The following is a 13550-nucleotide window of genomic DNA, read 5'->3' as shown; positions in this document are numbered from 1 at the left end:
CAAATTACATTTATTTACTTATTTTTGCAAGGAAAGTGAATCTATGGTAATCGACATCTGTCAATGTTGTCTGAACTAAAAAAAAATATTAATTTTTTGCTTTTTTACATTGTTTTATATAAGATGTCGCCCATCTGTTATACGATAGTGCTTGTCTAATGCCCAAAAACTGTGCAAATTCTTGCAGGAATCAATCAGTGTTCCCTCTCTCTCTCACACTTTCCATATATATATATATACATTGTATATCTATCTATCTATCTATCTATCTATCTATCTATATGCACACACACGAGTTCAGATAAATTCGTTTTGTGACTTTATCTAGATCAACGATTCAAATATAGACTTGTATACTCTGGGGATAGGAATCTCAGAATTTTTATGAAAATTTTCAATTATAAGAGTGGATTTCATCGTTGAAAATGAAATTTGTATATTGTTAATAATTTATCAAGGATTAAACTATTTTGAGCAGTGATTTTCTTGACTTCCCTATATGATTTCTAAAAACGTGACTTTTATTTCTAATTCAGGCACCGTAGTAAAAAAAAAAAAAAAAACTTCACAAGGAAATTCAAATTGAATGATTCTTGTAAAGTTTTTTCAGTATATTTATCGATATTTATAAATATGACAAGTACTTATTAATTCCAATGCAAGGAAGGAGATTTGTAGAACATACCAATTTTATTCTGTTATTTTTCTTTCTTTTTAAGTTATGATTTAACACATCATAATATGATGAATTTGAATTGATTTGTTATATACATATGAAAAATGCGTTTTGCTTAATTATTATATAATTAATCTTAAGGTTGAAATAAATGTCCCATAAAATATATATAATTGGTAAGTATAGACAATCTGAGGTTCAATCAAAAACTTCAACATATATGTAAATATAAACCAAAATCCTGCGGAAATAACATGAATATTGATGATATTTTTGTCTATAAGGATAAGTTTGTTGTTCTCGTAACTTTATATATATATATATATATATATATATATATATATATATATATATATATATATATATATATATATATATAATTTCAATCATAATATGTACAGAAAAATCTTAGGTACGAGTTGTCTAGCTTTGATCAAGAATGCATACAAAATACCTGTAAAAATATTGACGCAAAAAGCGTTGACGAGATGTTTAAAATTAACCATTCATTAACTCATTATATGTTCAAATGACACGACGTGTATATTAAAAAAAAATTGAGCACTTAGCCTTGAACACGCAAAAAATGTTTAAAAAAATAAGCTTAGTTGCATTCAAAAAGTCATATCATATCAACTGATAAGACTAGAAAAATTAACGACTAATTACACTATGTTATATAATATAATATAATATAGACTTGTGTCTTTTCCAGTTGATTCCTGAAGTATCATGATTTCTTTTAAAGATATTTGGCTTGTAACTTTAGTCGATATCATCGTCATAAAATTCATTTTGTCCCCAGTTGTTTTTCTGGAAACCACCGTGTTTCTTCTTGAACTCCCTTCCTTTCTCTGCCTGTCCAAGTTGAGTCCACATCTTCTCAACGAAAGAAAGCATTTTCGGCATTCTTTCAGCCAGAGCTTCGATTTCAGGCATATACTGATGCATCATTTCTTGTTGTTGCGAAGCAACGCAACAGGTGCTAAGTTTCTGGTAGCAGCCAGCGAGTGATGTGTTTAAGGATGTTGTTAGTTTGTAATTTTTCCTTCCTATTTCCTGTTTTAAGGTAGCGTCTTCTACCTCGCTCACGTCCAGAATATCCTCATGCAGTGCTTTCTTTAAAAGAGAAATGGCTGTTTTAATAAACACCAACGATTCTTCGTCTTTTTTCAAGAAGTTGCACGTTGTCGCAATGTCTTCCAGTAATTTCGCTTCCTGGCCTTTGTTACCTACGGAATGGACGGGAATTGGCATATTGCAAAATTCGGACTCTATTTCTTCCTCAAGAAGACTCTTAATGAAAACAGTGTCCTCCGTTAGGTTCATACTACTCAGCTTTGTATGATACATGTCGTCAAACATTCTAAATAATTTGTATCTTTCTACATCCGACCATCTAGCCAAAGCTTTTGAGACGAAAGCCTCTAAATTATCAGTATTTGAAGTGCTACAGGGCTGAACCATATCCTGATTCACTAGATATGCTTGATAGATCAAATCTAAAGCTCTGTTGAAGTTATAATGATCTTTACAGTTTGCAGTCCACATCTCTACGACGACCAAGAAAACGTTTTCTACAGTCCAGAATATATCAGGACTCATTCTGTACCTATCTAAATCGTCCAAGACTTTCGAAAGACCAGTTCCAATAATGCCATGTTTTTCAAAACAAAATTTCAAAACTTCAATCGGAAAGTGCCTAATTGTATCAACATGTAGCTTAAGTTCTTGAAGGGATTCTACAGGAACGTGGTCTATCATGTTATTTTCGGAAATGAAATAATGTGGAATGTCTCCTTTATCTAAGAAAGTAGATAGGAGATTCAACAGGTAAAGTAAGCAACCCCCATTATTATTTTCCCAGCTCGTGAGGGGGACACACTCCATTGCACGCAGAAACACAGCCTTGATGTGTGAAGGAGTGAGACGAAATTTACAATGTTTCGTCTGATAATCAACCAGTACTTTGAAGATATCGTAGTTTTGTTTCTGACATGGGGATAATACATTGAGGAAAATTTCCTTCTCTGCCTTAGAGAAAATAATTTGCCACTCCACATTCGGTGCCTGGCTAGATGCGTGAGGACGGTTGATAAAGATCACTCCAGCGTTTTGGATTTTTTCTCTCAATTCATCGGAAGGCCACATAGAAGGCCGAGAACGAGTAGCCCAATCAGTTCTGGAAGGAATCCATTCGTGGCTTTGAAAGCCATGGTATTCACGAAGATCTGATGAATCAATTGGATCACTCTGTTCAACGAAGCAGTCGTTCTCGATGTAGAATAACTGACTTCCCCAGAGATCATTACTTTCGACACTTGGACGAAGTCTGCAGTAGCCGGGATGTGTTTGGCTTTCATCTACAAATACTTCTTTTTCTTTCTTCTCTTCATTGGTCTTAAACTTCACAATTATGTCTTTACGACAGAAAATTTTCATTGGCACTCTCGGAAACCGACTTGACATGTTTGAAGCGCCATTTTCGGTGCGGTCCGGTAGGTAGGCGTTGCTAGCATCACAAGAACTCCCAGCAAATTCAATAACGCAATTATCAGGAACAGGTTTAGATGTACCAGGAAAAGCTATGTTGACCGGAAGTTGAATACTGTCCTTCATCCAGAATCGCAAAATAAATGACAGATGTGGTAAGGGCACTCCACATTCAGGATCTATGAATAGGGGGTCCACCACTAGAAGATAATGATAATCTGAAAAATAGATAAAATGTCGTTTCCAAAATATGTATAACATACACTTTAAACTTACAGTGCTAAAATGTAATATTAAAGATATATAAATAAGATATATTCACTTTATTACATTTTAAAAAACAAGAGGCCCAGGGGCCACATCGCTCACCTGAGCACTATGGCTAGGAAAAAGCGGAAATCAGTTCAGTTTTGAAAGGTTGAAAAGTTTAAATATAAAAGTGGTTCGGGGGGGGGGGTCATAAATTGAACAAATTTGAATCTACATTATCTGAGGATGCTTCCATTTAAATATGACCAATCATGGCTTTGCTGTTCTTGAGAAGAAGATTTTTAAAGATTTAACCTATGTATTCCTATGTAAAACTTTGATCGCCCATTGTGGCCCCACCCGACCCCCGGGGGTTATGTTTGAACAAACTTGAATCTACACTACCTGAGGATGCTTTCATGTAAATATGACCAATCATGGCTTTGCTGTTCTTGAGAAGAAGATTTTTAAAGATTTTTCCTATATATTCCTATGTAAAACTTGGATCGCCCATTGAGGCCCCACCCGACCCCCGGGGGTCATGATTTGAAAAAACTTGAATCTACACTACCTGAGGAAACTTCCATGTAAATATAACCAATCATGGCTTTGCTGTTCTTGAGAAGAAGATTTTTAAAGATTTTTCCTATATATTCCTATGTAAAACTTTGATCGCCCATTGTGGCCCCACCCGACCCCCGGGGGTCCTGATTTGAACAAACTTGAATCTACACTATCTGAGGATGCTATCATATAAATATGACCAATCATGGCTTTGCTGTTCTTGAGAAGAAGATTTTTAAAGATTTTTCCTATATATTCCTATGTAAAACTTGGATCGCCCATTGTGGCCCCACCCGACCCCCGGGGGTCATGATTTGAACAAACTTGAATCTACACTACCTGAGGATGCTTCCACATAAGTTTCATATTTTCAAGCACAGTGGTTCTTGAGAAGAAGATTTTTTAATGATGCCATTAATTTTTCACGAATTCTTAATTATCTCCCCTTGGAAGAAGGCGTGGCCCTTCATTTGAACAAACTTGAATTCCCCTTACCCAAGGATACTTTGTGGCAAGTATGGTTGAAATTGGCCCAGTGGTTCTGGAGAAGAAGTCGAAAATGTGAAAAGTTTACAGACGGACAGACGGACAGCTAGACGGACTACAGACTAAATGTGATCAGAAAAGCTCACTTGAGCCTTCAGCTCAGGTGAGCTAATAAGAAAAAACTAAAGTTTATGAAACTATGAACCAACTTTTTTCGTTTGTGAACCATCCTTTGTAGACAAAACCGACTGGAAGCTCCTCAACAAGTGTTTGAATCCTCGACAACTGTTCATTAAGCCGTGTTTCCTCATCTTCAGAGATTTCTTTGTCGGTAGATCCATTTGGAAGATCATTTACGGGTACTGCTGGAGTTGGTTCCGTCTCATTATCGTTGATATCGCCCTGGGGACTTAAAATGGACAGCATCGTTTTGTTTTGCATTACAACATTTTCGTAGTTTGCAATCTTTCTTTTCAATTCAATATTGTCCAGCTTTGCCTCGATGTACTTAGTAAGTAGTTGATGGTAGCTCCACTTCTCACGGTAAAGTTGAGCTCCTAAATTATTGAAAAGTGTTGCTTATTAATAATGTGATTTGAGGAAATCTTGTGCGTCAACATTAAATGTAATTCTGGGTTTGATAATGCATGCGGCCAAGGTCTTTGACATTTTGTTTGCTCTGCGTATGTGAAAAAATTATAGAGCATCAAATCGACGATTCGTTTTTTTTAAATAGTTATTTTTCACATTTTCTCATTAATTTGTTTATGTGTAACACGCGAACGTGATTTCCGACCATTCTGTTGGTACATTACAAATTTTCTTACACCTGTCTAAAAGTAAATGTTTTCTTCCCACATATTAATTATAAGTGTTTATCTGAATGCCATTTAATTACAAAATAAATTTACTGCAAGAAAAAAGTTCGTAAATTAATTATCTTCCTCTATATTAAACACTGAAAAGAAGGCGAATCCAAAACCGAAGACAAAATAATTTTCATTTGCAAATTACATTTGTATTTCATGAAAAGGTCTGTGCCATACATTTTCCGGCTAAGCGCAAATAATGACCAGAAAAATGTAGGATTTTACACCTAAGAAAAAACAATCTGATAAAATGAGTGCGCTGTCGCAAAGACTGAATGTCTTTTTGAAAATTGGAACTCTCTGAAAATTGGTAGCTAGCCAGAGATGATCAAACAGTGAACATGACATAAGGCATATACTTACGCTTGGGCCAAGTTTTCTCCCACGTTTTAGGTCTCAGGCTAAGATAATGATATTCACCAATGTGACCAAGGAAAAACTGAGTATCACTTGATTTTCCCGGAGCTGTTGGTACAAGTTCGGTTCGACGAATATCTTTGCCAATATTGAAAACGACGATGGTTGTTCCAAACGCTTCAGAAATAGCTTTAAGAGTTAAATGGTCACCCCAAGACGAATTTCTTTCCATTCTGCACAGGTATTGTTCCCAGGTTTCTTTAGTGGAGAGGAAGTTCCTTAAGTGACTACCGTCTTCCTGTTCCGGGTTTTGTCGTAAGTACCTTAAAAATATTTGCAATTTTTGTGCATTCTAATAAATAGCACATAAGTGTTGGGAGGATTTTCAAAATCCGGTTATGTTATTTTTTTAAAAAAAATTTCATCATATATTGAAGTAATGCATGTATTTGATGACAGCTCGACTGAGGCTTCTATATATGATAAAATTTGTAAAAGCATATCATTCTATGTAGCTTTGGGTTGAAAATCTTTTCCAAACATGGAAACTGTATGCTCTTTAAATTTCTTATTGTATATTGAATTTTTTTAAAGTAATCATACTTAACAGCCCGCAGACGAAGAGATTTTGCAGTTTGTCCAAACTCGGCATTGATTCTCATCTGGTCTTCGACGGCGCGAAACATACAGTTGCCGTCTGCTTCCACATCATGGAGTTCTATATCATTGGCTTCAGCGAAATCCTCCATAGCTCTGGTGTGGTACGTGAAGTAAGTTGTTGTAGGTATGTATTCATAAAAGTTGAATCTGCTATAGTCATAGCAGGAATTGCCTGCGATAAGTTTCTCATTATAGTCAGAAATTCATGAGGTACAATATAACTTTTTAATATATTGAGTTATACATCAATAATATTTGAAAAAATATGGCTGAGAAATCTCTAAATTGTACACAAACTAAAAAGAATGCAACATTGAACTAACATGGAATTAACGTCGCCTTTTTCTTTTAAGGTTTCAGAGATGTTATAATGAGATATGTGAGAAGATGATGAATCATTGTGTAGAATGGGTATTGCAGAATTATTTCTAGTTCTTACCCCATGTGTTTCCAGTTTTTTTGGACCCATATTGTTTATTATAATTTGACCCACCCAGCGTTTTATTTGTCAATGAATTATTGGAAAAATCCCAATAGCTGTCACCATCTTGAGATCCTTGACTTCGCTCAGCGGCAAATATTCTTTCGTTGCTGTTATTTGTGCTTTTCGGCGACTCCATACTGCGTTCATAAAATATAATAAGTGGAAGTAGAAATACTGATAATAGAAATTATACAATCATATTAATACTGATCATATTAAAATGTTTATATATAGTTATTAATTGATGCGCATCCCCTAACTATTTTGATAATGAAGGAAATCATTGCGTCATATTAACACTGCATGTATAATGTGTGTATGAGAGAGAGAGAGAGACAGACAGGCAGACAGACAGACAAACAGAGACAAACCTCTTGGTAACTTTCATTTCTTTGTCTTGGCTTTTTTCAGTACCACCCGAGGATGGAGTTTTGTTAACTGTTACATGTACATTCTGTTCGTTTTTATCCGGTAGAGTTTTCTTTGTGTCTTTATCACAGTTCTCTTCTGTTGATTCTGCTTTCATTGTTGATAAACTATGGACACCATCCGATGTACTCTCAGCTTTTGACTCTCTGGAATGCTTGTCAGAAATGTCAATGCTTAAAGATATATTCGATTTGAATTCCGATCCTCTTTCTTTATTTATCTCCAAATTCTTCCCTGTTCGGCTTACAATATTATAAGTCCCTGATTCTGTTAGAGTTCCGTCCGTCGTTGAACTCACACAATCTAAATTTGGATCTGTACACGAGGAAGATTTTCCAGAATCTCCATATGAATTACAGCTATGCCCAGACTGATAATGTGTATCCCCAGAAACTTCCGTGATTTTAAGTACCACGTCACCAGATTCAGCTGTAGAATTTCCTTGTTCTGTAAAACGGACATGTAAATTACTCTGTAGTTCTATGACATCTGGTGTATGTTGTTTATCGTAATTTGATTCCAGGCCATCAAATTCCAGTTTTCTTTCAATATTATGTTCGCTGGCTTCATTTCTCCAAATCTTTGAATGATCCTTCATAATATTACTGTCAAAACCAAGATCAAAATCGTCTTCAGAACAAGAAAAATTATTTTTAATTTCTTCTTCTTTTTCACTTGTGTTTTCTTCGATTCTTTGTTCGGTTTTCCAAATTCCAGCAAAAGTATAATGAGATTGGTTCCTCCTTTTCTCTATCATTTGAACTACTGAATTGGAGTGACTTATCGTCATCTCACGGAGAGACGTTGGAAGGGAACAGTAACCAGGTGTAAATTGATTGTTGTCTGTTGAGTCCATCATTCTGGGTATAACATGACGTGAACTTTTTGGTAATCCGAATAATTCGTCGTACGCCATATGGTTAAGAACGTCCGTGCGCTGAAATTACAGGAAATTATTGTAATGACACAAAAGCAATTGAATTCACCTCTGTACACTAGCTTGAGGTACATTTCTCATACTGATATAAATGAATTAAATATGGCACCAAGCTAAGCCAAGACTGTGATTTTAATAATCTTATTCTGTAGTTTTACATAAAGCTTCAATGATCTAAGCAAATATAACGATGGGACCATTTCGTGCTCCCTCCTTGTGGTATTTTATTTTAACTAATTGTAGAATTATAAAATTCAAGGATTACTTTTCCCAGCTTAATATTTCTTTGTAATGGACTCACACTAAAATTATATATATTAAAAAGGAAACATTCAATAATTGCAAGCTTAAGGAGACTACAGATTGCTGCTGAGCAATAAAAACTATATGATTAAATAATTCCTAGCTTTGTGATTGGCTGAGATCCAACATTGTAGAAAAATGCTACTTTATGTTAACCTGCACCTGACCTTCCAGGTTAATATAAGGATTTATTTTTTTCTACTATGGAATGAAAATAGATTGAGTACTTCCAAATTGATAATAGTTCTGGAATGTTATTTCACTTGCACCCGACTTCCACTAAGATGAAAATAACATTCAGGCACAGAATCGGGGAGGTGCTGGGGGTCTGTCCCCTCCCCACACTTTTTTTCTTAATGTAATTTTTTACTATTAATTTAGTTTGAAAATGCTCATGGAAAGGCTGGTTGCCCCCCCCCCTTAAATGGACCTAAAACCCCACCCCCACCCCGAAATAAAAATGGGAGTTTGGAGAATTCACCTCTTTCTTTTCTTTCTTTCTTTTTTTTTTCTTTTCTTTTTTTTTTTGGCTACACAATTTTTTTTCAAGTAAGATGCCATTTATTTTCTCTGCCCCCTTTCAATTTCAATATCGATCTGCCTATAACTTCTACATCGCACCTAAAATAGATGTAAGAGTTCCAAATTAATACAACTGGCTATGCTTATTCTAACATCGCTTGCTTCTCTTATTGTGTTTTGCTAGGACTTCAGCAAATGTAAACAAGTAAGATGGCATAGATTGCTTAAGGAGGCTGGGGGGGGGGGGGGTCAACAAATTAACCATCAGATATAACTTATTTTTTTTAGATATGATATCTTAAGCTGTCAACTATCATTTGGCAAAGAAAAAATTCATACATTTTAGTTTTGAAATTTGATCATTTTTGTATATCTTTATATGGAGCTCTTCTTCTAAAGGAAATCAATATAGTCTAAAAATGGCCACGACCACCCAGCCCTCTTAAGGAGGGATTCTTGTCTGGTTTCTGACTAGACGAAATATTCCAAGTATATTTGCTTGTATGTCTTATAAACTTAGCTGTAATGTATTTAAAAGATCATATTTTTCTTTACTCGTCATAATTGTACAATTTTAAATAGAAATGGTAAACTGAGTTTGAAATCCATAAGGGACTATATTTTTGGCGCATGTGCGGCGTATGAAAATATCTCCTTTTCTGCCTGTCAAAATCACTTACAGAACATAACATGTGGTTAATTTTTTTAAACAATCAAAGACTTGAAGAAATTTTGATATGTCACTAAAATTAATGATAATGCCCTAAAGTTTTAGAATATAGCAAATAAAAATGATTTTCTAAACAAACTACAATCTTGTTAGCTTTTGAAAGCCTCCAACCTTAAAACAGATTTGAGCAAAAAATCAGTAAAAAGTGTTTTTTCTCTCTTACTAAACGGTCAAAGCTTTTTGTTTTTGTATTATTTTGTACATTTATATGACTACTTTACCATATGTTATAATAAGAAATATTTAAATATAAGAAGTATATAAAAATAACTAATATATCCTAAAAAATTAAGAAAAACAGAGGAAATCCGGATTAGCCAATATCTATTTAAGTTAAATAATGTCAATTAATTTGGTAGAATCATCTGATAGAAGCGATATGGTAACATCTTTTTGTGCAAAAAGAAAAACATTTTATCTTTTAAAATAGAAGTAGGCATCACATGATTAGCAACAGTAATTTTTTTACTCTAAATGTCAAGGAAAAAGATAATGACCTTGACCTGACCTTCTTTCTAAAATAAACCGGTCAAATTCAATCTAATTGATATCATCACTTAGTGATATTGTCTTCTTGAATTTATGAAAATTTCATTAATTTTTAAATACAAGAAATATGAGTAGAATAGAGAAGAATCCCTCCTTAACGAGTTTGTGTCATTGAATCATAATAAAACAATTTGGACTCGATGAGTGTGGTTAAATCATCGTATTGACTGAAAAAACAGCAATACATGTAATTGAATATTGTCCTGAAAGCTGAATATCTTCTATTCTCAATGACTGCATGGAGTGTAGGACGTGCGCCATGAAAATAGCCTTTTTTTTTTACATGGTCTAACGGTCCAAGGAGCTCTGCAAGAAGAATTTTGTCGTTTAAGAAATGATTTTTTATTTGCCCACTAATTTTAGTTTTAGCATAAAACAAGGCATCAGATGTCTTCAGAATTTTTCAAGATTAATTTTTATACATGTATCTTAAAGATGTTACGATTCAGTAATCAATATATGAAGAGAAAAAAAAAATCGCCGTAATTTTTCGGTATTTGAAGGATTGATTCAAGGAAATCTATCTTTCTCTCTCTGTGTGTGTCTTTTTACAATGTACCGCCTGTAAGTTTACATGTTTCCGAGTTCGTACCCTTTTTGTGGAGAGGAGGGGTGAAGGGGTTATTTTGCACGAAATGATATAAAGGTGCCAACACTTGACAACTTTAAAAGCATGCCCTCATAGTCAGAATATTCCCTTTAATTGTTAGTCTTAAAACATAACAGTTTTTGATAATCTACTTTCACTTTTAGCTGATACCTACATGTACACAATTTATATGGGTTGTATTAAACAAAATACTGTAAAAAAAAAAAAAAACAAACAAACAAACAAACAAACAAACAAAAATTCAGATACTTACAATCTTAAAATCGATGATCGTTTAATTCATATGCATATTTCAAGCTTTCTTTTCTTCAAAGAATTCCAGTTTCGTTCTTCTGTTTTCATGTTTTATTTTGACTTGGGGATTTTGAAGCTATTTATAGAACTTCGATAAAATACATGCCAGAAAAAATAATTTCCGTATTAGAACGACGTGTTAACTATTTTGACAATCATGCACGAGTCATAAAAAACTTTTATGATAACTTTATCAGTACATGTATAAATTTTAATTTTTATTCGTGTCAATACTTTCTTTAAATATTATTAAATGTACCAGAAATTAACCCGTGCACGCACTGATTAAAGAAGATGTGAATCGATTGCCGAAGTCAGTTTTTAACATTTCAAGAACATAAAAAAAAGTTTTATAAAAAAGGTTTTGTTGTGATTTTTTTTTTTTAATTTGGAGTACGAAGTTGTATACCAAATCATACAAATACATTCAAAATATTACGTTTAACTAATTACATGTATAATTATGCATGCATTTTCTTTTCATTTACCATTCAGATATTTTTATGTTGCAAATGACAGTAAACGTTAGATCTATATATATACATGTATGCAGTCAATATTAATGTCTATGTAATCAATACAAATGTTTGTCTGATGGCCTGCAGAGATTGAACATTTAGATTACTCTACTATTTTAATATCTACACTGTATGTTGGCATATTTCTGCCCTACGAAAGCCCATTGAGCTCATTTTCGTAGGTTAAAATAAAATATTTTTAGCGTTATAAAGCGAACCTTTCGCGAATAAACGCGTAACTTTCGCATTATAACACGAAACTTTCGCGAATAAACGCGTGACTTTCGCGTTATAACGCGAAACTATACATATATAGTCATGTTACTCAGGAACCTGTGATCTTGACTGACAGATAAGAAACATGAACACATACGGGGACTTCTATGAATTTATAAATGACATTTCTTCAGAAGATGTAAAGGGAGAAGGTGCGAAAAATGGATAGATTAGTGTTGAAATTGCATTTAATCCTAAAACCCTACTGATTAATAAAATGAATATTCCTTTAAAAGTTTTTGCTTTTCACTTGTTGAATCCAAGAAATTCTTTAGACTGATTTTTTTTTTTCAGGAAGATCTCCACTCGTCGCTTTCTTTTTCAAAGCTGTTTTTTTTTATCATGAGAGTTCACTATAACTTTACCACTAGTAAAGAAATCCATCATTTTAGACTATAAATTATACAATTTAGAAATCTGGCTTAAAAGTGGGAACAATGTATCATTTCATGAGCTTAACCTGCAATATGATGCTTTTTAAAGAATAATTATAATAGGATACTTTTAATCACAAATTTATCGGGGAGGAGGGGTCTACTTTTCTTGATTTTCCTCAATAATTTAAATATACGAGGGGGTTTTAAAATGACTAGCGCTATAAATTAAAAAAAAACTGCTTAAGGTATACAGCAAAGATGTTATATATATATATATATATATATATATATATATATATATATATATATATATATATATATATATATATATATATATATATATATATATATCTTTATCTTTGAATAAATTGTCAATGTTTTCGTAAGTAATGGTATGACCACGTGGCTCAACCTTAAAATACGTTGTTGAATTTCTACAGTGAGTCTATTAGGTTACTCATGTGATGTGACACAATTGTTCCGTAAAATATACAAATTTATCTCATTGTTGTCAATTTTCTGAGATTTTGATTTAATTTCAAAATCTATAGAGAGTGTTAAAAATGATGCCGGAAAGGGGATCATTTTCACGAAAGTTTCCCTTTGGAAAACTCGCATAGGCTTTGAAAATGTTTGAACAGTGTTGAGAAATACAAAATTTGACGACAAAAGAGATTTAGAAAGAGGAAAGACACATTCAATGGCGTGAAAACATAAAATTTCAGCTTTTCATAATCCAAGTTCAAAAAAGTCTTTCGTTTTTCATTGTAATGAATAAACTAGATCATTAAAGTAAAAGAAAATGGAGACTTATGCAAATGTCTGTTTTACAGAGAAAGTTTCGCGTTATAACGCGAAAGTTACGCCTTTATTTGCGAAAGTTTTGCGTTATAACGCTAATTTTTTTTTAACCTACGAAAATTAGCTCAATGGGCTTTCGTAGTGCCCCATACAAAGTAAATTATGTTAATTAACATGCAATATAATTATGTAGACATGAAGGTTCCCAATCTCTTTATAGAATCTAATTTTAATGTTGGTACATGTAAACTTACTAACGCCATTATATGACATCATGCAAGCATGATACAACAGAATTCTGTTTTATGTTAACATGCGAGATAATTATGCAGACATGCGACTTCGTTGTGCAACAAGTGTCACTCG

The 13550-nt window shown here is 33.4% G+C and overlaps 1 protein-coding gene across 1 annotated transcript in view; it reads right to left on the bottom strand.

Moving 5' to 3' along the window:
* Positions 1-1079: 1079 nt before the first annotated feature.
* LOC133184861 (uncharacterized) overlaps positions 1080-13550 on the bottom strand; it is a 30109-nt gene continuing 17638 nt past the window's right edge. The window contains exons 7-13 of the mRNA XM_061319934.1: positions 9122-9128; positions 7210-8204; positions 6794-6975; positions 6298-6526; positions 5701-6017; positions 4678-5025; positions 1080-3387 (exon numbers count right to left, since the gene is read on the bottom strand). Coding sequence (XP_061175918.1) covers positions 1442-3387; positions 4678-5025; positions 5701-6017; positions 6298-6526; positions 6794-6975; positions 7210-8204; positions 9122-9128 — 4024 coding nt within the window. The 3' untranslated portion in view covers positions 1080-1441. The remainder of the gene's footprint in view (positions 3388-4677; positions 5026-5700; positions 6018-6297; positions 6527-6793; positions 6976-7209; positions 8205-9121; positions 9129-13550) is intronic.

This window comes from Saccostrea echinata, unplaced genomic scaffold (genome assembly GCF_033153115.1).
Source record: "Saccostrea echinata isolate AGI-Se365-2 ecotype Australia unplaced genomic scaffold, CSIRO_AGI_Sech_v1 ptg000011l, whole genome shotgun sequence".
NCBI classification, from domain to species: Eukaryota; Metazoa; Mollusca; class Bivalvia; order Ostreida; family Ostreidae; genus Saccostrea; species Saccostrea echinata.
The sequence above is the reverse complement of the archived record's forward strand: the minus strand, read 5'-3'. Positions and strand labels throughout refer to the sequence as shown.